General features: G+C 41.1%; 1 protein-coding gene across 9 annotated transcripts in view; it reads left to right on the forward strand.

Annotated features, from left to right (window-relative positions):
• Positions 1-603: 603 nt before the first annotated feature.
• SSBP2 (single stranded DNA binding protein 2) overlaps positions 604-23,411 on the forward strand; it is a 138,320-nt gene continuing 115,512 nt past the window's right edge. For 5 of the 9 annotated variants that reach the window (XM_056847809.1, XM_056847810.1, XM_056847811.1 and 2 more), the window contains exon 1: positions 604-741. In XM_056847809.1, the coding sequence (XP_056703787.1) occupies positions 683-741 (59 nt within the window). In that variant the 5' untranslated portion in view covers positions 604-682. The remainder of the gene's footprint in view (positions 742-23,411) is intronic. The other 4 variants (XM_056847814.1, XM_056847818.1, XM_056847816.1 and 1 more) reach the window with 4 other exon arrangements.

The raw sequence follows: 23,411 nt of genomic DNA on the forward strand, positions 1-23,411 counted from the left end.
AACGTGCATGTAGAGAGCGGCCAACTGCAAGGCCAAACCCTCCCGTGCACCAATGGCGCCTGTGTGCTTGGACGTGCTCGCGCGTGAGAACGGGGCAGCGACGCCTGCAAGCGGAGAGGCTAGGCTAGCATTGGCGGGCGGGTGGAGGGAGACCGGGGTCGTGCCTGGCCCGAGCAGGCGGGGGACCCGGGCTCTTGCGGGTTCAGGGGGCGGCTGGCAAGAGGGCCAGCCGTGGCGGCGCGGCTGGGGGAGCGTCCCGGCCTCCCCGCGTGGCGTTCCGTTCCGGCCGGCTGCGGAGTCCAGGCCGCAGTTTCCGCCTCTCCTCCGTCTCCGGCAGCGGCGGGGGGCGGCGCGGCCCGCGCTTGGAACAGCCAGTTGTTTAAAATCCTTCTAGAACCGTTTCTAATTCCCCCTTGCGCCGGGGAAGGGGGGGGAGGAGCCGGGGGCCGGTGGGGGGAGGGAGCCGGCGGAGGGGAGGAGGGAGCGAGAGAGCGAGCGAGCGAGAGCGCGAGCGAGCAGCCCGTCCGGGTCCCCGCCTGCCAATCACGGGGCGGGAGGCGTGCCCGGCCGCGCGGCGGGCCAATGGCGCGCGTGTGTGGCGGCGTCTCCATGGCGACGGGGCTGTTCCCGGGGAGGCTGTGATGGGTTGACAGGTGCGTGACAGTCGGAGCTCTCTGCAGGCATGTACGGCAAAGGCAAGAGCAACAGCAGCGTCCCGTCCGACAGCCAGGCCAGGGAGAAGTGAGTACAGCCCGCCGGACCGCGCGGCCCGGCTGGGCGGGGGGGGCGCGCGGACGCCCCGCACAAAGTAACTTTCCCGCTTGTGGCGGGGGGGGGGCTCCACGCACGCGCTCGGGGGAGCGCAGCCCTGGCGCGGGAGGGAGCGGGGACGGGGGGGGGACGCCACAAGTCGGGGTGTAGGGGAGGAGGAGGAGGAGGGTGTGTGCGCGTGTCTGCCTGTGCGCGTGCGTGCGTGTAGTAAAAGTGAGACTCTCCTGCTCAGGCAGCGGCAGGGGGTCGCTGAGCCCCTGGGGCGGGGGGCGGGGGTGCCTGGCGCTCTTCCCGGGGCAGAGGGTGGCCGGGAGCCCCTCACCCACCTGGGAAGGCTGAGGCTCGGTGGGAGAGGAGGAGGAGGAGGAGGGGGGGATGTGGTTGGGGCGGGCTGTGGTGCCTCACGCCGCGGGGAAGCTTGGGGTGGGGGGTAGGGTTGGCGTTTAGGCTCCAGGGACCCTTTGCTTGGGGTGGGGTTTCTCTTCTTCTCCCCCCCCCCTTTCCCCACCAAGGGTCGTAGCGTGGGGTTTGGCTGGTGAGGAGGGGATGGTGTTGGAGTAACTTTGGTAACAAAAGAGGTTGGGCTGTGCTGGTGTGAGGCTTCCGCTGGGGAGAGAGGGAGCAACAGAAGCCTCCTCGCGCCGCCTGTTCAACTCCACGACGCTCAACTTTTCCTTTAAAGCCAGGACCTGCTCTCTTCCTCCTCCTCCTCTTCTCCACCTCCTTGTCTTTCTTTCGCCTCGAGCACTTTCTTTTGGCGCATCCGGGCCTAGGTTGGGAGTAGGAGGCTCTTGTAGTTCATTGCAAAGAGAAAAGGGGCTGCTGATTTCCCCTACTTTAAGTGTGGGAGTACAAAAGAGCAAGAGGCCAGTAGCACCTTAAAGACTCACAAAAATGTTTTCTGGCAGGTATTTTTTATTTTTGTGAGTCTTTAAGGTGCTACTGGACTCTTGCTCTTTTCTACTACTGCAGACAGACTAACACAGCTGCCCACTTTAAATGTGGGGTCTGCGTGAGGCGGGTGGAGGGCTTTGGGGATAGGACATGTTTTGAGTGGGAGGTGGGATCGGTTGTCTGTAGAGGGAGGAACAGCAGTAAAGTTTGGGACTGGTCTAAGAGAAAAATGGCAGATTATTGGCGGGGAGGGGTCAGGGTACTAGTAGAAGCATGCTTGCGTACCTAAGCCTGTAATAATTTTGTTGAATGAAGAGAGATCCTGACCTGGAGAAGAATATATTATTTCGCAGTGCTTTGATTCACCTATTTTGGAAGCACTAAAAACTTTGTTTTTCAAAAGTAGAATAAGTTTGTTGTAAACAAAGTTCATTCCATATTTACCTAGTATGCAAAACAGCGCACCATATTTTAATCCTTTTGTATATGCTGGACTCTTGATGGTAAGAGCTCTTGTTCTCTCCAGTTTGTTTGCAAGGGTGTTTTTAAACCAAAGAACTGGACCAAGTGATTAAGTCAGAAAACGGTGTCAACAAGTTAAAAGAACACAAAAATATGGAGATGTGTTTTTTGAAGTTACGTGTAATCCTAAAGCATTGCTAAATATGGATTTCTGAAGTTGTTTTCGCTTCAAACTGTAAACGCAACTACAGCGTGCCTCATTGACATAGTAGAACACAGGGAAGAGGTGGTTGTGAAGCGGAAAGGTGTTTCTGATAGGATGAGTATTCCTGGGGAAGGTGAAAAGTAAGTAGTAACTGTTTTCTGACTCACTGCACTCACTTCTGTCTCACTGCACTAGTCATCTGCACAGGTTTAGGGCAAGGTGCGTGGGGTCATGGGCTGCTGACCACAAATTTTCTTCTAAGATGTCATTGTGCTTTACGCTTAGAACTTCACTCAGCATGAGAATGAGTATGTTAACCATGCTGATATATTTCCCTCGGGGCAGTTTGCTGTGAACCTTCACCTAAAGGGTTTCCTTGCTGCAGCATTTTGGAGAGCATTACTTCCTGATTCCAAAGACAAAGAAGTAGGCCAGAACCTTAAATCAGTTGTCAGTTGTTTGATTATTGTATGCCTCACCTTATGCAAGGGAAGAGTTCAAGGGAGGAGACAAAAAAGTCAATAGTATGACTAAAATTTAGAACATAAAATAGTGAGCAGTTCATAAACTTCAGTGTGCTGTTGCAGGATAGAATGAGTGTGAATAAATACATAAAATAAAGACCTCTGTTGAATCTTTCTGTAGAAATTGGGTTTGAGTGTTTTTGTTTGTTTTTAGAATGTGTGTTCGTTGCTCTGTGTAGTTTTTCTTTTCCCCATCTTCTTCTGGCTATACAAATATGTTGTAAGTTTGTGTGTAATATAAATAACGTTGTTTTTCACTACCCTCTAAAGTGAAGTTAGGGGAACTGCTAGATGGTGCTATTTGATATGAATACATTCACTTTCCCATTTATTACACCTTTCACCAAGGAGTGTGTATTGCTGTTGTACAGTTTGTGGGATCCTATACAATATTTTAAATAAAACAATAACTCTAAAACATTGGATGTGATCTGGCCACTGTCACCTTTGTGTCAAGTAGGGAGCATTAATGCTGTATACTTCGTGCATATAATGTTTTCAAGTGACGTCTCAGTAGATCGAGGTGATATGATCACTCACATGCCTTCTTTAGTGAAGCTTTAAATTAAGAGTTTTGTTAATTTGTTTTCTTATGGTATTTTCCGCCACAGTACTGTTCTCACCCTGGGGATATGGTTCTATTGAGAGCAGTTGTCGTCATATCAAAATGAGTACAGTTAGAGTTCAGGGAAGCATCCTTCTGCGCTCTTTAGAAACTAGTGATGAACTAAACTTCTCCAAGTATAAGTGGAATTGAAAAAAAATTCATATCTAAAGTACTGTTTTGAAACAAAATATAATTCTTGTTTTGACAGAAGAATTAAGTGTTTACACACAAATAAAGTATTTGCAGTGATACATATGTATAATACAGCACTTCTGAGTATAATCTGGGATCTAGTTATGTTTTCTTAGTCCATTTTCTTAAATGAGGTTACAAGCATGCTCCCTTGTCTCCAGGATTAGAGAGACTATTTTTAAATGATCTTTGTGGAATGCAGTGTGTTTACTTAATCAGATCAAGAAGAAAATATATTTGTGCCTGAAAATACCTCCCAGAGTTTTAATATAACAATTTTGCGAATATAAAGTTGTACCTTATAGTTCTGCTTGAATTTGTGGTCTAAGTCAGTCTGAATGTTGATACAGTAAATCTGTGGATGAGGCTTGTGTACATGCAGAGAATAGAATGTTCTTTGTTGTGGTTTCAGAGTGGAAACATAATGGAGTTGACTTTCTTTTTGCTTTGCTGCCATACCCTGTTTTAGAAAATAAGTATGTTACACTCTAAATTTGGGATCTCTGTGTTGTAAATTCTACATGTATAATTTATCGACACAAGTTGTTTTTCAGGCAAACTTTTTGTATCCTTCCTGATGTAAGACACTGCTAGCTGCAGGGGAAAACATACAAAGAGTTTATGCAGGCACTTAATTCCCTGGCATATACTGTGTGTAGATCTCTTGTCCACACAGAGAATCTCTATTGGGAGAAAAAAGCAAGCATGTGGATATACTAAAGATTGCACTTAATGATCAGAACTACCATTGTTAAGGCATGCTTCTGAATTCAGTTTTAGTTTTCTTACTGCTTTATTAATTACATTTGCTTTTCGTGTGTCCTGACTATCTTTAAGTGAACTTAATTTTAACAGACTTTGTAACCAGCATTCATTACAATTGCTGATGAGTGCATATGAAACAACTTGAGGAAATTTTTGCATATTTCAGCAAACTGCTAGATTTGTGCCTCTGCAGGAGGTCTTTGGATGTGGGTCTATAATTACAAGTCAAATAAATAACACTTCCTAGAGGTACCACAAAAATACTAAAATAAATCTTCAGAATACATTTATAAGAGTGCCCAATAACCGCTATTCTTGAACATATAAATGATCTTTTGTCATGTTGTGGTATTATTATGGTCACATACATACAGGTTGTTCTCCCTGACTTAGAGGCTGCTGTGAAGCATGTTATTTTCTTGCTTCCCCACAGGATGATGGCGCTTCTTGTTTTCTCCCTCTTTCTGCAATCTTTCCCAAACCTGCTTTTGTGATGTTTTGGGGGAAATTGTAGCAAAGCTGGGGTGGCACCCTTAGAGATGGAAAACTCTGGTTCTTCCCAGTACTGCTCATATCACTGCCGTTTTTCCTACCCCAGTCCCCCACCACCATTTGAGTTTTTTTTAAAAAAAGCAATGGAATATTGTTATAGCGTTAGTTTTCTAATTGTTTGTCACATTCTCTGAATTCCAAGTATATTTTTTTTAAAGAATAAGTCTCTAGTCCCTTTCACTGTGGAGGTAATGCCTTTCCTGTATATCTCTGCTAATAGTCTAAAGACTTAAAAATGAAGTCTGGGAATTCAGAGCATTACTGGAATATTGTAATGCTGGATGGCCCAGGCTAGCCTGATCTTGTCAAATCTCAGAAGCTAAGCAGGGTCGGCCCTGGTTAGTATTTGGATGGGAGACCACCAAGGAATACCAGGGTTGCTGGGCAGAGGAAGGCACTGGCAAACCACCTCAGTCTCTTGCCATGAAAATCCCAAAAGGGGTTGCCATAAGTCGGCTGCGACTTGACGGCACTTTACACACACACATAACAATGCTCAGTTGTCGACACCTTTTCAGGGGATTTTTAGGGGGGTATAAATATGGGGGAGCTACTACTGGGGCAGAGAAAATGAGAGGGAACCCTCCATGTGGAAACCCTGTTTCTGCTGTACTGTAGTAGCAGCTACAGCAGTGGGGGTTACCGTACTTGTATTCCCAGCAATGTATTAAGAGTTTGAAAATGTTATAAAAAATACTGTTCGCACTTTCTATGTATTCCCACCGATGTATTAAGAGTTTGAAAACATTATAAAAAATACTGTTCGCACTTTGTTTGGCCCCTTTAGCTGTGAAGACGTCTTCTAACCATTTATAAGCCGTGGTATCCAAAAACCCTTTTAAAGCGATGCTTTTTACAACATTTTCAAACTCTTAATACATTGCTGGGAATACAAAGTCCGGTAACCCCCAGTGTTGGAAAAATGGCATGAGCTGGTTCATGTGTGAAAAACCCCTATATGAGATCAGATCCTGAGAATTTTCTGATAATGAGCTGCTACAGTGAACAGATAAGCCAATTTTTTGGGGGGGAAAGCTCAAATTTTGGAAACACCTGTTAGCTTCTTCTAGTGTAATGGAAGAGACTCCTTTAAAACTTGGCTTTAAAGAAGGGAGATAACAGTAAAGGTAACTCTTTTTGTAAATACTTGAATGTGTTTCTTGCTGTTGCCACTAAACATTTACTTAGTGCCAGCACAAAATGATGTTAGTCCTTGACCAGAGGGCTTAGAGTCTGGATTGTAGCTGTGAGTGAGGGTTTAAGTTTAGAATCTTTTAGAGTTGTTGTTTGGCTCTGAATATTTTCCTCAAAAGAACACATAAATACAATGTTTTAAATAAGAGGGGGAAAGTTTCAGATGTAGAGGTAAACTCAGATTCATTGCTCACTTAAATCAGCACCTCAAAAAGAAGCTTCCTGTATGTAATCTAGGAAGTCACTTTAAGAAGCTCAAGGATTCCTGTACTACAGCCACTGTGCTAAGAGGTGTCTTCTGCGCTGATGTAATCCAACTGCTACCACCAACACTGACAAAACCCCACGAGTATATGTGAGCTGGATACAGCATAGCCCACAAACTAGCTCAAGCAGTTATAAACCCTCTCTACCATAAGTAAGTCAGTGATGCTGTGGCATGTGTCATGCTCACAAGTTGTATAGCTTGGATTCACAGGGACTCAACTTCCTGAGCCAATGCAGGTAGGGTTGGAAGGAAAATTATTGTGCTGTGTTGCATATCAACTGGTTTTAATTGCTTTTTTGGGAGGTGGCAGATATGGGAACTGAAGGAAAAGTGAATGCTAGCAGACTAGCCTCTGTATATGTATGCCCTCAGTGTTTTAATAGCTCACTTTGTAAGGCTTTGTTCAAAATATTTGGAAATGCACCCACAGGAGCTGGTGTAGTGATGACTTCTGGCACCTTAAAGGCTAGTGGCTAGCAAAAAGCAATGTTAGCATTGAAAGTGAGAACAGGATTGACAGGTTAATCTGCTTTAAAGGTTCTAGTAGATACTTGTTCTGAGTAGCTTTTCAGTTCCTTAAGCTTCAGCATGTCCTAGACATTTGTTATACAGCTGCACTAGGTTTGATCTGAAGTAGTGGGCAGTTTATGTCAACCTGTTATAGGTGCCTGTAAATAGTGTTTGAGGCTTGAAAAAGGCCTCTCAAGCTTTCCCCGCATATCTTGCAGAGAGCTCGAGGTACCACGTTAGTAGATTCTTCAGTGAACAAAGTGAAAGGTTGTCTGTTTGGGGACTTTTCCAGAGATGAGGAATCATTGCACTGAAGTTTGTTTCTGCGACCAGCACAACACAACTAAATTCTTATTGATATAGCTTAATTTCTGTTATTTAATCATAATTACTGTTGGTATAGCAATGGTATTTAACGTTTTTACATAACCAAATTCTTGGATGGTCAACTTGTTTTTGTTGTGGTTGTTAAGATAAAAGCTTCAATTACTATTTTTCTTTTAACATAAAATTTTATTGTAGTTTTAGTTTACCTTCCTATACATAAGCACTAAAGCAACCTGCGAAGTCAGAATTAAATGTATATATAATATGTAATCTGTACCATCCTATTTTGTCCATCTTTTTTTGATATTAGTTAGATAACATCATGGAATAGTAGGTTATATATAGTGTTACCTACAGGGGTGAGTGAGAGCCAGCATGGTATAATGGTTAAGGTGTCGGACTAGGATCTGGGAAACCCAGGTTCGAATCCCACTCTGCCATGGAAACTTGCTGGGTGACTTTGGGCCAGTCACACACTCTCAGCCTTGGCCCTGGCAAGTATTTGGACAGGAGACTTCCAAGGAATACCAGGGGCGTGACGTGGAGGCAGGCAATGGCAGACCACCTCTGAATGTCTCTTGCTTAAAAACCCTTCGAGGTCACCATAAGTCAGCTGTGACTTGACAGCAAAAAAAAATATGGGTAAGCTGCCAAATTCTGTGGGGCTCCAGTGAATGCATAGAACCTTTAATTCATATGTGATTTCATAGAGAATGGAAAGACCTCTGCATAAGTGGAGATCTGTGTATATAGTGGAGTCACTTTGGCACACAAGAGTGCCTGGATTAGGATAGCCGTGTTCCCAGGCATAGTCTTGAGGAACTCGATTGCTTTTAAAAAATTGGGATTCTAATGTATTTAAAGAGGGTGGTCCAATTAAGGAATGTCTTCCTTGCCTGGAAATATGTGCTAATATTTTTCTCAATTCTAGTAACATTAAGCAAATCAGTTGTACACTTTTATTTAGAATTGGGCGGTAAAGCCAGAATCCTCATTATGTTTTCAAATAACCTGTAATAAGTAAAGTATATGGCATCTACTGGCTGTAGAGATTAGCAACTAAAAGCTTCTAAAAACAATAAAAATTCTATTTTTATGTTATCCTGTGACAAATTGTGGTTCTTATACTAATGGCAATGTTTCTTGGCCCTTTGTAAAGGCGTCAAGACACTTAGCCACTTACTTATCTCCTTAAGTTCTAATTAATATTGAGTTGTTCTCACAAATGATTGTGTTTCCATTTGCTGTGATTGCACTGTAATTTGATTGTGAAGCCTATGGCAGTTAGAATCTACATTCAATTTAAAAATGGCTTTCTTCAACGTTCTATTCTATGTTAAAAATGTTCACACATGCAGTTGCACGAAAGAGACTCAAAGGTACTTAAAGGTAGTGTGTGAAAACACTGTCTTGAGTCTGCACGAGGGAACTAGTTTTCCTGTTACCTGACATCGCAATAAGAAGCTATTTCAAGTCACTTCAGAGTCAAAACCCAGTATCTATACTCCAGGTATCCAGAAGAAATGCCAGAATCCAGTAATCTCATTATCAGCCTTTTGTTATGAGTTTGGTCTTAGCGCAATAGAAGCTTGTGTCTGGGTACGCGCCTTTAATTATTGGTTCCATCTATTCTTTGAGTCCCCGGAGGATAGCTTGGTAAGCTTAATCCTCAAGGACTCTTGTAAGCCTCCCTGGCTCCAGCATTTTGAACATAAGCTATCATTTGTAAATTTGAAGGTGGAAGACCTTTACTCTTCTTCTGTAGATCAATGTAAAAAAAAAAAACGTGGCCAAATTGATCTGTGCTAGAGATAAGAGTTACACTCATTTTGATGCTTGGAGGACATGTTCTCCACTTGCCCTGGGCCTGTTATCTAAGGGTAATCTTCCTTCCTATATGGATTCTGTGGTTAGTCCAAAGTTATGTAGAATCTTTATGAAATCAAGATTTAATTGCCCTTTTCAATGGTTTTGCTGGGCCCTATGCTAAAGATCCCTTTTTCGGACCAGCTATGTCCCTGCCTTCTTCAGTCAGTGGACTCCTTGGTACATATCCTTTTGCACTGTCCTTACATATACCAACTTAGGCTAAAATGGATTATACCATGTTTTAACAAATAGTCCACATCTTCTTGAGCAACTTTGGAGCAAAAGGTTTAGTTCCTCTTAGAGGACTCTGACCCTCAGCATACTTATTTTGTTGCTTGTTTTTTGGAGGCTGCAGAGAAGAGACGAAGGGAGGTGTTTTTAGAGATGGGTCTTATCTAAGTTTTATGGTTTTATTGTTCCTCTGTCTAAGAACAAGGGGAAAGAAAAAGAAATCCAGTCACCTAACAAAATAGTTACTTGCCGTTCCTTAATTAATTATTAATTATTGGCTAAATCTAGAATAATAATCGGACAAATCTAAATATGTTTTTGTTTTCGTAAATCACTTATCTTTTTTATTCCTGTGGATGGGGGCAGTTCTGTTTGCTGTAAATGGCAGTAATACCTGTTTTCTGTGCAATTGTGAAAGAAAAACCAGGTTCTTCTCTGTATTCTGCCTCTCCACTTTGAAGTCCCCCCCTTGTTTTCACAGCTGTGTTACGCATAAAACCAATTCTGCATAAAAATCCTTTAAACGGTGAATTGGCTCACTATAATGAAATTACTTTGTCTTGCAGCATGAACTACAGGTTGTAGATTTGTTCCTGCTGGTATGCTTATTCTTCAGATTTAAGCTGTGATCCATGAGTCGCTTAAACCAGTTTAAGTGCAAACATCCAGCTTAAGTTGTTTGCTCTGCTCTTATTTCCTTCATAGCATTTGTGGTATTTTCTATGCTAGTGGTGGCAGCCCTCCTCTTCTCTGAAGCTCACCACTTTAATCTTGTTTTCTTCCCTAACATTCACATTTATCATGTCAGCAGGGAGGCAAACCATTACACTTTGTGATTTGGTTCTGGTTCAGCTATAACTAAAGTAGCTTCAGCTTGATTCTGGCTCAGGCCAATAAAGTTCACGGATAAACTTACTAATCTGAACCAACCAATTTTGTTTTAACTCACATGGAAAAACATTAACATGTTTTGGGAAAGGATGCTGAGAGGCAAGCCACTCCTATTGAGTGTTTCCCCATGTGCTGCTGCACATTTAAAAGGAGGCCTGCACCAGAATCATAGGCAGGCTTGTGGGCTGGGGGCCTGACCATTGCACACTAGAAGAAGGTCTGTCACTTCTGGAGAGGGAGAGTGACAGTAGTTAATTACTTGAAAACCAGGAGTTGTACTGACGTAGAATACCTGTTGGACATCACTAACAACAGTGCGTCATGACTATAGTGCTGAAGTGCTGTATGGCTTCTCTGTGGATGCTGGCATGTTGAAAGCGTGGAATGTGGGGGGGTATTAGTGGTGCTGGGAGGATCTTTACCTGGAGCAGGGTGGTTGATGAATGCACTATTAAAGTGCAGATTGGAGCTGGTAGGTTTGGGGTGTACTTTTATCAGAGATAGCCGGAGTTTGGCAAAGATGCTTGCCACCTAGCTAACCTCCATAGCATCCTGAGAGTTGGCGATGCAAGGGCCAGTACTTCTTCCACCTCCACTCTAATACTGTGCAGTACTAGATCAGTGAGGCACACAAGTGCATGCCTCTGCAGAATGTTACAGAAAGGGAAAATTGACTTGGCTTGCATAACAAGCGTGGTTGGAAGAAAATGATGTGGTTTACCATGGAGCTGGGAGATGTCTAGAATGATGCTGGTGGAAAACTCATACAAACTTCATGTCCATAGAGCCTCTCATCTGTAGGACTGCCTATACTCCACCATGACAGTGTGACTCATCTGAGCAGGGCCTTCTGCAGGTTCTACCCTGAAAAATGGGCAAAAGCACAAGTGCATCAAATTTATTTTAGTTGGTAGAAAAGTTCTGACCTATTTCTGTTAGCGCAGATATTTGTGTGCATGGAACTGCATTAGTTTAAAGGTGCAAAGACCTTTAAAAAAAGAAAGAAAAGAAAGCAATATTTATGCCAGGGGTTTCAAACTCAATTGGTACAAGGGCTAGATATGACATAAATGTCACTTGGTTGGGCCAGGTCATGCCTCACCATCCCAGATTTAGAGTTTGGGGTGGGGGGTGGCTACCTTGGCTGGCTCGTGGGCTGGATAAGAGCTCTCAAGAGGCTGGATCTAGCCCACAGGCCTTATGTTTGACACCCCTGACATGCAAATCATTCCCCTCTTAAAGAAAGCATCTGTTCTGGTGATGACTGAGCTTTTTTATTTTTATTTATAGTCCGCCTTTCTCACTGAGATTCAAGGTGGATTACATAGTATGGTCCACCACAGAAACCTGAATGATAATATCTAAGAAACCATACTCCCCATTCTGGCCCTTTCTGGGTTATCAATACCTGTTTAGTAGACAAAGCACCTATTTATGATGTCTGATAAGTAAGAATTAGCAACCTGAAGAATGTTAGGGCTCATCTAATTCCCCATTCTAATAAACTAATCAATTGATTTTAAATGGGATCATAGACAATTCAGAAACTTCTATCTGTACCCAGAATGGTATTAAAAATTAAGAGGGACAGGCACACGGCTCTGCACTTCTGTTTTAAAGAAGAGGGAGAGGTGGTTTCTGCACTTTTAAATTAATGGGGAACACTAAGTGCATTGTAGCATGCAAATAAGGTTTTTTAATTGCATGCTGTGGGCAGAAGAACATATAAAATGCTTGTGATTTGCTAATGTGGAGGCTTGCCATTGTCCATACTTTTATAGCTAAATGGAAAAAAATAGTTCATGTGAACAAAAGGAATGAAAAGTTTTAGTAGTAACAAAACACACGTGCACAGCAGTCTTTACAGGCTCCAGAGATCTGAGCCATAAAAATAACATAAAGCAAATACCTTGGTGACACTTCATAATCTGGAATCAGTAAATTTGATGACTGTTGGGTTGAAGAAAATGTGAAAGCATCCCTTTTAACTATTATTTCTTTTTAGTTGAGGTAAAAAATAGTTCTAGCCTATTTTCTCATTGGTTTCATTCTTCCTGACTGCTAACCTCTAGTCTAGTAGTTTAGCTTTGATTCTGTTTACTGCGAATATAGCTTTTGCTTTAAACTGCCTGTCCGTTTTTAAACTAATTTCCCTCTCTCCATGTATAGATTTGTCAAATATGTACTGCTGATTCTTTGGGAAAGCATTTTAAAAGAAAATGGAACTACTTCTAAAGTAATATCCCATAAGATTATCTTCCTTATAAATTTGATCTTTATTGCAGTGTCCTTCCTTTGAAGCAAGTAGACAATTGTCACCAGCACCCTAATCTGAACAAATTAAATGGAATTAACTCTTCTTGGATATTTTTTTATTTTTCATGTGGGTAGCTGGGTTAATTTGTAGTGGTAGAACAAAATTAGAGTCCACATGCACTGTAAAGACCAACCAATTTTCAGGGTATAAGCTTTCGTGAGTCAAAGTTCCCTTTGTCAGATATTTATCATATAAGCATGACTATGCATGCTGAGGCATGAGTCTAGACCTCCACATACTCCCTTAAAGCACATTAAAAGAAGGGAAATATGGAAACTTTGTTCTTCATTGATTGGTCCTCGTGTGAATTTGCAATCCTCTGTAGTTGATATCTTGCAGAGCCTTATCTTGAGAATCCACATACATTCCTTTCTCCACCATGTGTCATTGAATCAAATGGGTTAAGGTCAGTGCGATGAGGATGAGGTCTTCCAGAGAGTAGAGGGAGTGGTACTTCTCGCTCCTTTGCTTTTATCAGGGTGCATATAACAAAGGGGGATAGGTGTCATTTTCTTTCTGTTCTAATGGCTCGTGGAAGGGTCAGTGGGAAGATTAGAAGCTTGTGCGAGATAGCTACATAACTATTAGTAATGCCACTCTGTGGTGAGGGGTGGGGGTTAGCCGTAGTCATCCCGTATGACACAAATTTCAGGGGTTGTGTTGGCTTATTGCATTCTGCACCCAGTGGGTGGGGAGGATGAGAGAGATACAAATTAACTTAAGTTTCCTGTTGCTTATTGCATCTCAGTAGCAAGTTCCGTCTCATGATTGAAAAGCCACTGCTATACGTAAAGTTTAAACGTGCTTATTTCATTGACTAGAGGTTCTGTGGCTTCAGAATATTAAGTACAAATGCAGCACTGCAATGAAGATTCAGAAGCCATTTTTCATTTATGAGAGGAATGTGTTTAGAAATATTTGTGTAGGCATTATGATGGGATGTGCACTTTGAGCACCCCTGGGGTTTTGTGTGTGTGTGTGTGTGTGCTGGAGCTTGAGCCCCCTGTTGCCACTCTGACCTAGTCTCTGGCACAAAGCTTCTTTACCGTCTTCCAGCCCCAAAGAACTGCTTTAAATAAGGAATGAATTTCAATGAAACAGAATGAACAGTAAGGCCAAAAACGCATGGTCGCTGTAGCCTCCTTCATTCCCTGTTTCAGCCAAGATCGTATTTTTGCGAACGGACGTTACCTTATTGATTGTCAGCTCAGCCCTGTTTTGACGCAAAATGAACCCGGCTTTTCCCATTTCTCTTCTGGCCCAAGTCAAACCGTTCTTCTTGGCTTGTCATTGGTCAATTTGAAACGACCAGTAACCGGGGGGGGGGGCGTGGCAAACTAAACAGGAACTCCACATCTCCCCCATTTTCTGTTTTCATGGATCGATTTGCAGAGTTTCGTCCCTGTTCATTCAAGGTAATGCCTCCAGTTTCCCCCCCAGCTCAGGTTACTTCGATCCTGGCTGAAACGGGGAATAAGGAAGGTTCAGCGACCATGCATTTTAGACGTAAGAGTTTTGAATATACAGTAGTCCAGGGTTTACATTCACTTTTAATGTGTTCACTATTCTTGTCCCCTAGGGAGAGTGTCTCTTACTAAAGTCCTGATTAGTTTTCTAGCAATAAGTTAATGTGTTAAAACTGTGAACATCTACGAAGTTACAAGGCCGCACACAAATATCCTGTTTGGCTTTCTGAATTGCTATTTTTTCCCCCATGTTGATAGCAGTGAGGACCTCAAAATGAGATTGAAGTGTAACATTTCAGTAGAATAAAGACTGGATTTTTATCATCAGTATCTACTAGGAGTCCCCAACTTTTTTGACCCTGCAGGCACCTTTACAATATTGAGAAGGGGTAGTGAGTGCTTTGGTGCTTTCTGGGAGCATTTGGCTCTTAGAAGGCAGAGCCAGATGGAATGCCTCCTGGGAGGAAGGGGGGATGGAATCACACACTGACTAAGGAAAGCCCAGGTGGTAACCAGTCATTCTGGTCCTCCGGTGGAAAATCCTTTCATTTGATTGAGAGCACCCAATAACAAGTTCTTACAATGGCCCTGTCCACTTTCAGAAAAGCTTAGTAGGTATCCTGGAAAGTAAGTAATTTTAAGTGCAATGATGCCCATGGGCACCATGCTGGGGAACCCTGATATATACAATTAGTGTGCATTTTTTCTTGATATGGAAGATTAAAATTTGGCACTTTCATAATGAATATTAAAAGCCCAGCTAGATCAAACTGAGGGTTTATCTTGCCATGTCCTGTTTCTACCTGTGGCCAGCTACATGCTTTCGTAGTTCTTCAGCTGTCGTGTAGCCTGTGTTATGCTCAGTATTTGAATCTGATTCTGATGTGTGAACTGTGTAACGTCAGTTAAACATATTTCAGTGAGTGAGAATGGCTGCTATGCGCTTCCATAAGTCTTTGGAAGAATGGTATGACGCGCCACATGGGAGTATAATGTTTCTATCTTATGGTTCTATCTGTATAATTACAGATTTTATCCAGAGAGTACCTAAATATCTGCTACATGATTTTGGGTTCAGTCAACCAGTTTGGTCCAGTTGCATAAGTTAGTGCAGAAGTGTTTTAATTTATGACTGCTAGATCTTGTGATCTCTCCATAGCTTTTGGTCAGTGGCTTTTTTTCATAGTTGGACCATTATGCAGTAACATCTATGAGACAATAAACAAGATACACTGGGTATTCTTGAAAATCAGCATATAAAGTCATAACTGTCTTGTCAAGTAGCAGTAGTTTGCTTCCTCATAAGTTGGTACATTTCAACACCATTGGCATTGTCTCTTCTTCGTTGGCTGTTTCACTGTGGCTTGTCCCCAGGCTGAGTAAAAAAAAAATGTGTGGATGTGTCTTCTAAAAGGTACAACTACTTCTTATCAAGAAAGACAAAATGGAAGTATGCTTGACTTAGAAACTGTGAGCCCAAACAGGCTTTAGACCTGTGTTTCTCGGCTGCCCCAGGATTGCTCCCCTGCTCCAGCTGCATGTTGAACTGATTGAAACTGACAGTAACAACTTGTCATATATTATGGTGTATATATTATCAGTTAATGTCTAAAGAAGATTTTTTTTTAAATTCCGCTGTACAAATGTAGGGCACCTTATGTAAATACAAACATTGCTTTGGTCCCAATTTTCAAGAAATCTAAGGGAAACAGCAGTAAAATAATGCTGGATCTTTCAACAGTAATTGAACACAAAACTAGAGCTATTGAAGTGTGAACCCGATACTGGTCGGAGCATATCCAGCAGTAAACTACTGGTAAATTGTCAGTGTAAACACGTCTTTAGCTTGATGTGAAAGGCCCTCAATTTCATTATACATCCAGAAATACATAGTTTCAGTTGTCTGCTTCTGTTGTTGCTTATTTAAACAATCTGCAGACACATTGCATATTGTATGGGCTTTGAAATAAAAGGTGTGAAATGAGGATTTTGAGAAAGTGACTTAACTTTCCTGCATCTTCAATTACTGTATATTTGCTGAATCTGTTATTAAGCGACATGTATTGATTTAATTCTCCAGTGTCACCCACCAAAAATAGCAATGGTATATTAGAAAAATTGATACCCCCAAATTTATTTCCTTTATGTTACAACAATGCTAATAAAATATTAAACAATATAAATGTAACGGTTGTAAATCTGATGGCAAATATTCTGTTTGGCACCTGTGGTTTAATTTATAATATGTGATATGAAAAGAAATTGAAGGCCCTTGCTGTATAAACTGCCTTCTCAAATCACACTGTAGACTTTTTGGGATAGAACTGCTGGTAACGTCTGCTGATAATGCTATATCCTGTCCCCATGTGATAGACATAATGTATTATTTTCTTTTAATTTAGCTGGTTAGATAAATTTTCCAGCTCAGGGTGTAGGGCTGCTCAACCCCCCCATCCCCATGAAGCCAAGAAAAAAGTTCATTGCTACAGGAGTTAGCCTTCCTCTTGTATTTACATGCCTTACGTGTATTTCAGTTGGGAGGGGGTGGTTTGTGCACAGCCTCCACCTACTTCTGGACAGTCTCCAGAGATAGTCATAAGAGCCCTTCTGTATCAGACAAGTGCTTTTTTATAGCTGTTGACTGATGCTCTGTATACTAGGACATTTCTTCCCATGTTCCTTTCCAAGCATCTTCATGTGATAGAGGAGGTTGGTTCATGCGAGACAGTTGCATGAAAACCGCCTGCATCCATTGCAGCAGCTGCTACTGAGTGAGAGAGGAAAAGAAGATAGCAATCAGCACACCACCCCAAATCCACCCCACTTCTACATTGCTAGGCATCAGTACAATGAAAAAGCAGCGGTCAAAGAGGTGTATGCATCTGCTACAGAGGTAACTGTGATGCTACTGGTTCAAGGTTCTGAATGCCCAGATTTCAGTCATTGCCCAGTGCCTGGATGATATTGCTGGGAAATTGTGGCTATGGGTGGGCTATATGTTGCAGTATCTGCTCAGCTGTTTGGGGTTGACACAGGTTCTGGGGAAGGACTGGGACTGAGGAAAACTTTCTGAAAAGCCATCCTTCCTTTTAGTGGAAAGTGGTCATTTATTCTTGACTTTCTTAGCGTACCTGATATCTGGAAATTCCAGATTTTAAAAATTCTGGATCTAAAGGGTCATTCTTCTTACTAGAAAAGAAATTGTGCTGTGAGAGTACTCTTGAAACAAGGTTTGTTCTTAATTCAAAATATATTGTGTTAGAATGATATTGTTTGTCTTATTCTTAACCTCAATTATACCTTTTAGAATTGCGGTTTTAAAAAGCTAACTCTTTTTTTTTTAAAGACAAACTTTCTTTCTTGACCTTCAGATACATGAAATCAAGTGACTGTAAGGTTAGAAAAAAAGAACTACATAATTGGGAACCAGAATGACATCTCAGATGGATTGCTAAAACTGATTAAAAACACAACAAAAAGCAGGATGTGCCTACTTTCAGTTGTATTGGTAGTGATAGTACAGTTTATTTTTCCAGTCTTTGCAAAATATTCCCAAAAGAGGCACATAATCTGTAGTTAATTATTTAAAAGTTCTTCAAAATACCTTTTAAGCTTTCAAGCTCTAGCCTTCAGTTTTACACAGGAACCATTGTGTAGCTCACAAAGCTTTCCTTCTTATTAAAGCGGGAAAGAAAACCCAATGTGGGCTTAATCCACAACCTTGCTGTAACACTGGTAGGTACTCCCCTAATTACCTTCTGGTTCTCTTGGACTTTGAAAGCCTTAGGTAAACATCTGGTCCTGAAGTCACACAGCGCTTACTACTTTTGCTGCAGGAAGCTGCAAGCTCATGGCAATCTGTTGTTTTTTTTACTTGTAGTTATTATGGTAGTCCACACTAGTCACATATATACCATTGTGTGGTAGGTCAGTTGTGTTTTGACCACTACTACTACCACCCTCCACTGGTATGCTTGGATCTTGTCGTGGCCTATCTGCCTGCATTGGGGTAGATGTCATGCCATACCAATTCATTCGCTAACATTCAGTGTGTACCCTTTGATGCAGCCTTAATTACATAAAACACAGTGAAAAGGAAACCTATTAAATGTGAAGATCATTCAGCGAAGTGCCAATACAGCTTCAACTTTTAATATACTGAACTTCAAGCACCTAACGAAAAAAAGAAAATACTTAGAGGTACTAAAAAGTACAACATGTGCTTTTTAACAGTTCCCCAAATACAAAGACCAAGAGAAAAAGAACCACAATAAATTATTTGTTTATTGTCCTATTTTTGTACCCAACTTTTCTAAAGATTGGTAGCTTTGTATGAAACTTGCCTTAAAATCAATAGCATTTCAATGTTCCTGATGAAGTAACCAATTAAAAATAATTGTTGCAAAGCTAACAACATGATACTGGTGGGGGAAATTGATTGTGGTACTGGGAGGCTAACCAGAAGAGGACATGGCTAAATAGTAGTTATCACAATCCGTGCTTAGAAAGTGACTGCTTTCCAAAATGTTTGATTGGAGTTTTAATTTTTCACTTTTGTTCCTTTACTTATTTTATCTCAGTAGAAATGAGACACCAGAGGCTTTTTCAAGTTAACAACCAACAAACAGATTTATTAAACACTGTACAAGGGAAGGACTTGGAGAGAAAACTGTACTTAGGGAAGGCATAGAACCAGAGCTAGTTTATAAGTTTTACTACAGAGAAGGCATAGATCTTAGATGGCTTAGTTAGTACAGAATTACAATTCTTAAATTAGGTTCCCAAATTCAGATCACAGAATTTCCTATAGATGTTCCCATTCAGACTCTGCTGCCTAGCTAACAGGGAAGTATGGAGATTATACAATCTCCCCCAGAGAACAAAGAAGTATGGAGATTGTTCCTCAAATCTCTCTTCCACTTCTCTCTATACATCTACCCCACTTTTGTGGCAGTAATCCTTTAACAAAACCCTGTATCTGGGATATCTCCTTCCCAGAGCTTATTCCCTTTCGGTGACCTGAGAAAGGGTCCCTTTCCTCCCAATCTCTGCCTGTCACTCCACAGGAGTTGTTTCACAACCGCTTAGGCAAATTTGAACCCTCAGGTTCCCAGAGTCAAAAACAGCTACTGAACATGCAGGTTACCAAAAACAGACTCTCTCCCTTTTTCAGAAAAGTGAGAGTAAGCTCCTTAGCTCCGCCCACTCCCTGCCAGTTTTTTTCCTGAGCTTCTCTCAAAGATTAACTCTGTCACAGTAGGCTATCACAAACCTGCATTAAGTAACTTTAAAATGAACAAAGGCATCTTTCTAGATAAGTGTGCTCCCCTCCAATTACTTCAAATATACTCTGAGTACTGGGCAGACTTCTAGTAGTTTAAAAGTCCTCCAGATGTTGAATTCACCACCACCATGCTCATTACCCTTGGCTGGTCAGCTTGTATTTACTATTCAGTCTTGTGTGTTAACTGCATCTCCTATTCTTACATCTAAAAAAAATGTTTCAATCTGTCTTAATAGAGAGGTAGGTAAAAATGTTTTAAGTCTTGTTCTTTCTCCCTATGTAGGAGAACTGGCTGTGTGGTGTCTTGTCTTCCAGTAACTTTTGAAATTTGCGTGCTAATCTGCCTCTATCCCAGTAGCAGGACCTGCGAACCAATCATTTAGTTTTCTGGGATGTACATTGAGGCAAGAGAGACCTGTATACACTTCAGACATCAGATGCTGCAAAGGAAAAATTTAATATTGATTAAAACGTAGCTAAGTGTTACTGGGAGCCACAGAGAGGTATCATGAAAGATTTAAAGGGAGACATTCTTTATGGGTGGTCCCTTTGGTCTTCACCATTGAAATGAGCAGTTGCATGTTCACAAGTTATGTTTACATCCTTATGTGGTAAAGTTAAAGGGTTTAAACTTATTTAAATACTTTTGGGATTTTTGTAATTTGTGCACATTTTCAGTAAGTGTTCTTTCTAGAAAGTGTGAACATTCATTATAGACAGACTTTATAACCTGATTGGATGAAAGCTTAATTTTAAACTGAGTTCCTGAAATGTATTTGCAAGTAGCTGAGATGAGTTGCACCTGCTTCTGGAGCAGAAGAGTAGTTTAGGGAAAGGTCATCTTGCCATCCGTAAGAGCCCTAAGGTGAAAGATTTGCAACGAACTAAGGATGTGATTTCAGTTACTACAGTTTGTAGGTCTGTATGCACAAAAGCAACTAATGTTAATTGGCTTTCTCTGTCTTTTTTCCCCCTGCATGGCCACAAAACAACTGCTCTGTGAGAAAGGTTACTGTGAGATACAGTGATGCATCACAATGCTAACTTTGGCAGACACACACACAGATTAGTACTGCCAAACCTGTGCTAGGAGCACAATGAAGAAATCCTGTGTGTTCCTACAGTTACTTCTTTGCATTGACTTTGAATCATGAGTAGTGCTTGTGAGTTCTTTTTCTTTTTATGTTTTCAGTTAGAAAGGTAATACTCATCTATGTGCCTAATAGGGCATTTCAAATAATGCAGACATGTTCCAACAGTGCAGACTTGGACATATAACTGTGATCCTTCTTGCCACTGTAACAAATGTACACATTGGTACACCGTAGCTCTAAATTGAAGTACTTGACTACATGAAGTTGCCTCATACTGAGCCAGACTATTTGGTCTGTCATGATAAGTATTGTCTGCTCTGACTAGCAGTGGCTCTCCAGGGACATGGATAGCAGTCTTTCACATAACTGTGTGTTCCTTTAACTGGAGATGCCAGGGTTTGAACCAGGGATCTTCCACATGAAAATCAGATACTCTGCTCTTCTGTTCTGTACCACTGCATTCCAATGTTGCCTTAATTGCCTGTCATTGTTTGAGTTAGAGAGAGATGGAGGATCATGTTTTTCTTTTTCTCATTAAGCCAATTTTTTTCCCTGGGAAAGAATCAATGTCCTGATTGCTGTTCCTGTAAAGTTGTAAAGCTACCAAATATCAGCAATTATTTTTAATATTCATTTGTTTTCAATGAAGAGTCAAGAAGAGTCTTGAACATAGCTTGAAAAAATTACAAGATAGTTTTGTCCAGTTTTTATATGGCAGGGTCTTCAGATGCATTTTGCCCTGAATCTGTCTATTAAACACATGTGTATTGATAGTATTTGGAGCTGGATATTTAAGGTACATTCAAATCTGGCTACACCTAAAATAAGAAATGCTTGAAGAAGGTATTTTTTCAATTTAATCACTTTTTCCATGCTGATTTAAAAATATATAAACTTACTGCTGTACCCCCGAAATGGTGCTATGAAGACGTGAATTTGGTAGTTAATACTACTTATTCTTGAGATTAGGTGATTTCTAATGCTTAATTGCTTTGGCTGTTTTATTAATATTTTGCAGTACATCTACTTAATTTTCAGTGCACTCAAGTCCATCTTGGAAAGATGGAGTCCTGTTTCTATGTTGACTGCAAGGTTACATTGCATAACACAAACGTTACATTGCATAACACAAACACAAATCTCACAGTTGAAGAGCTTGTGATTGACAGTGATGGAACAGCTTTATTATTGATTGGCTTTCCTGGAAAAGATATAAATTGTAAGCTATTTCCAAAGTCAAAGACCTAATTCACATTTGATTGTTAGATTAGGTACTGGAGTACCATGATTTAGGGCAAACGAAACCTCTGTATAAATATTACTATGCTAAAATGATTTATGAATTCAGCTGTGCTTTGCTGTAAAAATTCTTAAAGTTACTTAGTTTAATACATTTTGACCACAGAAGTACTCTGTGTGCACCATGAAAAAAGACTGATGGGTCATATGATAACCATCTTCAAGTACTTGAAGGGCTGTCATATAGAGCAAAGCTTCTTAAACTGTGGGTCGAGACCCTAGTAACTGAATGTGAGGGTCTCGAAAAATTTGGCAACAGTAACATTTCTTTATGATTTATTATCAGTAAATGTTTAATATGTATACCTATTTTATATGCCTATATACCCTGGGTCATGTAAAAATTTCTTGGGCGAAAAGGGGTTGCAAGTGGAAAAAGTTTAAGAAGCCCTGATATAGAGGATGGTGCCGAGTTGTTTTCTGTTGCCCCAGAAGGTCGGACCAGAACCAACGGGTTGAAATTAAATCAAAAGAATTTCCATCTAAACTTTCTAATGGTTAGATCAGTTCCTCAGTGGAACAGGCTTCCTCGGGAGGTGGTGAGCGCTCCTTCCCTGGAGATTTTTAAGCAGAGGCTAGATGGCCATCTGTCAGCAATGCTGATTCCATGACCTTAATCAGATCATGAGAGGGAGGGCATCTTGGCCGTCTTCTGGGCAAGGAGTAAGGGTCACTGGGGGTGTTGGGGGAGGTATTTGTGAATTCCCTGCATTGTGCAGGGGGTTGGACTAGATGACCCTGGTGGTCCCTTCCAATTCTATGCCCTTCCAATTCTATGATTAGTGTTTGGTGACTGTGAGGTGTGTAATGTGTGAATTAGCCTCAAAGTGTTGGTTTGTGGAAGTTCTTTGTTGTTCTGAAGTGTATTAATAGAAGTAGCTGTGGTCACAAAGGTGTAGGACAGGAAAACCATTATTTAGTGTGTGTATGTTGCATACCCTCAATTGTTCTGAATTTTCTTTAGTATCTGTCTATGTAGGTATTGACCAGGCCAACTTCTGCTTTGCTTATGAGATCTGACAAGATCAGCCCTTGTGACTTTATTTGTTGTATTTCTGGAAGCCCCAGGGAAAGAAATAACTGGAGCAGCAATGAAATTTAACCTTCGTACTATATATCACAACTGAAGTCTTACCAGTAGGCCACCAGAAAAACAGCTACATATGACAATTAGTTTGTAGTTCAGTCTAAAATGGACTTCTAATCTACTACGAAATGAAATTCTTAGCATCTGTCTTTGAATAGAAAATGGTCAATAGCAAGTCGCTTAAATGGGCAGAAGTGTTGATGCTTCTAGCAATAATTTGTGAAATTAAATATATTCAGAAGTGCTTTCCAGTGTAACAGAAATAAAAAGTCAGGTCAAGCCCCCAAGGAGAATACAATTTGAATTTGTGTGGTGGGGAGGTAGTAGAGGGAGAAAGGGTACAAAGAAAAAAAGTACAAATTCAATTTCATATGCTTAGTTCGTAAAGGATAGTTTAATCTGTAAGAGAAGATATAAAGTTAGAACTCTGAGTTTCCAAAAGGAATTTGGTGGTGAAAGTTGTTTGTTCCCTATATACAGGAAAAGGAAAGATGAGAAGTTCTTTAGATGAATGTGTCCCCTATCAATACAGCCTTTCAGAAGCAGCACTTTGTATTCAAGTGTGCATACTCATGTGCATAGGATTAATAGCCTTACGGTGC

The sequence above is a fragment of the Euleptes europaea genome, chromosome 4, assembly GCF_029931775.1.
Source record: "Euleptes europaea isolate rEulEur1 chromosome 4, rEulEur1.hap1, whole genome shotgun sequence".
In the NCBI taxonomy this organism is placed as follows: domain Eukaryota; kingdom Metazoa; phylum Chordata; class Lepidosauria; order Squamata; family Sphaerodactylidae; genus Euleptes; species Euleptes europaea.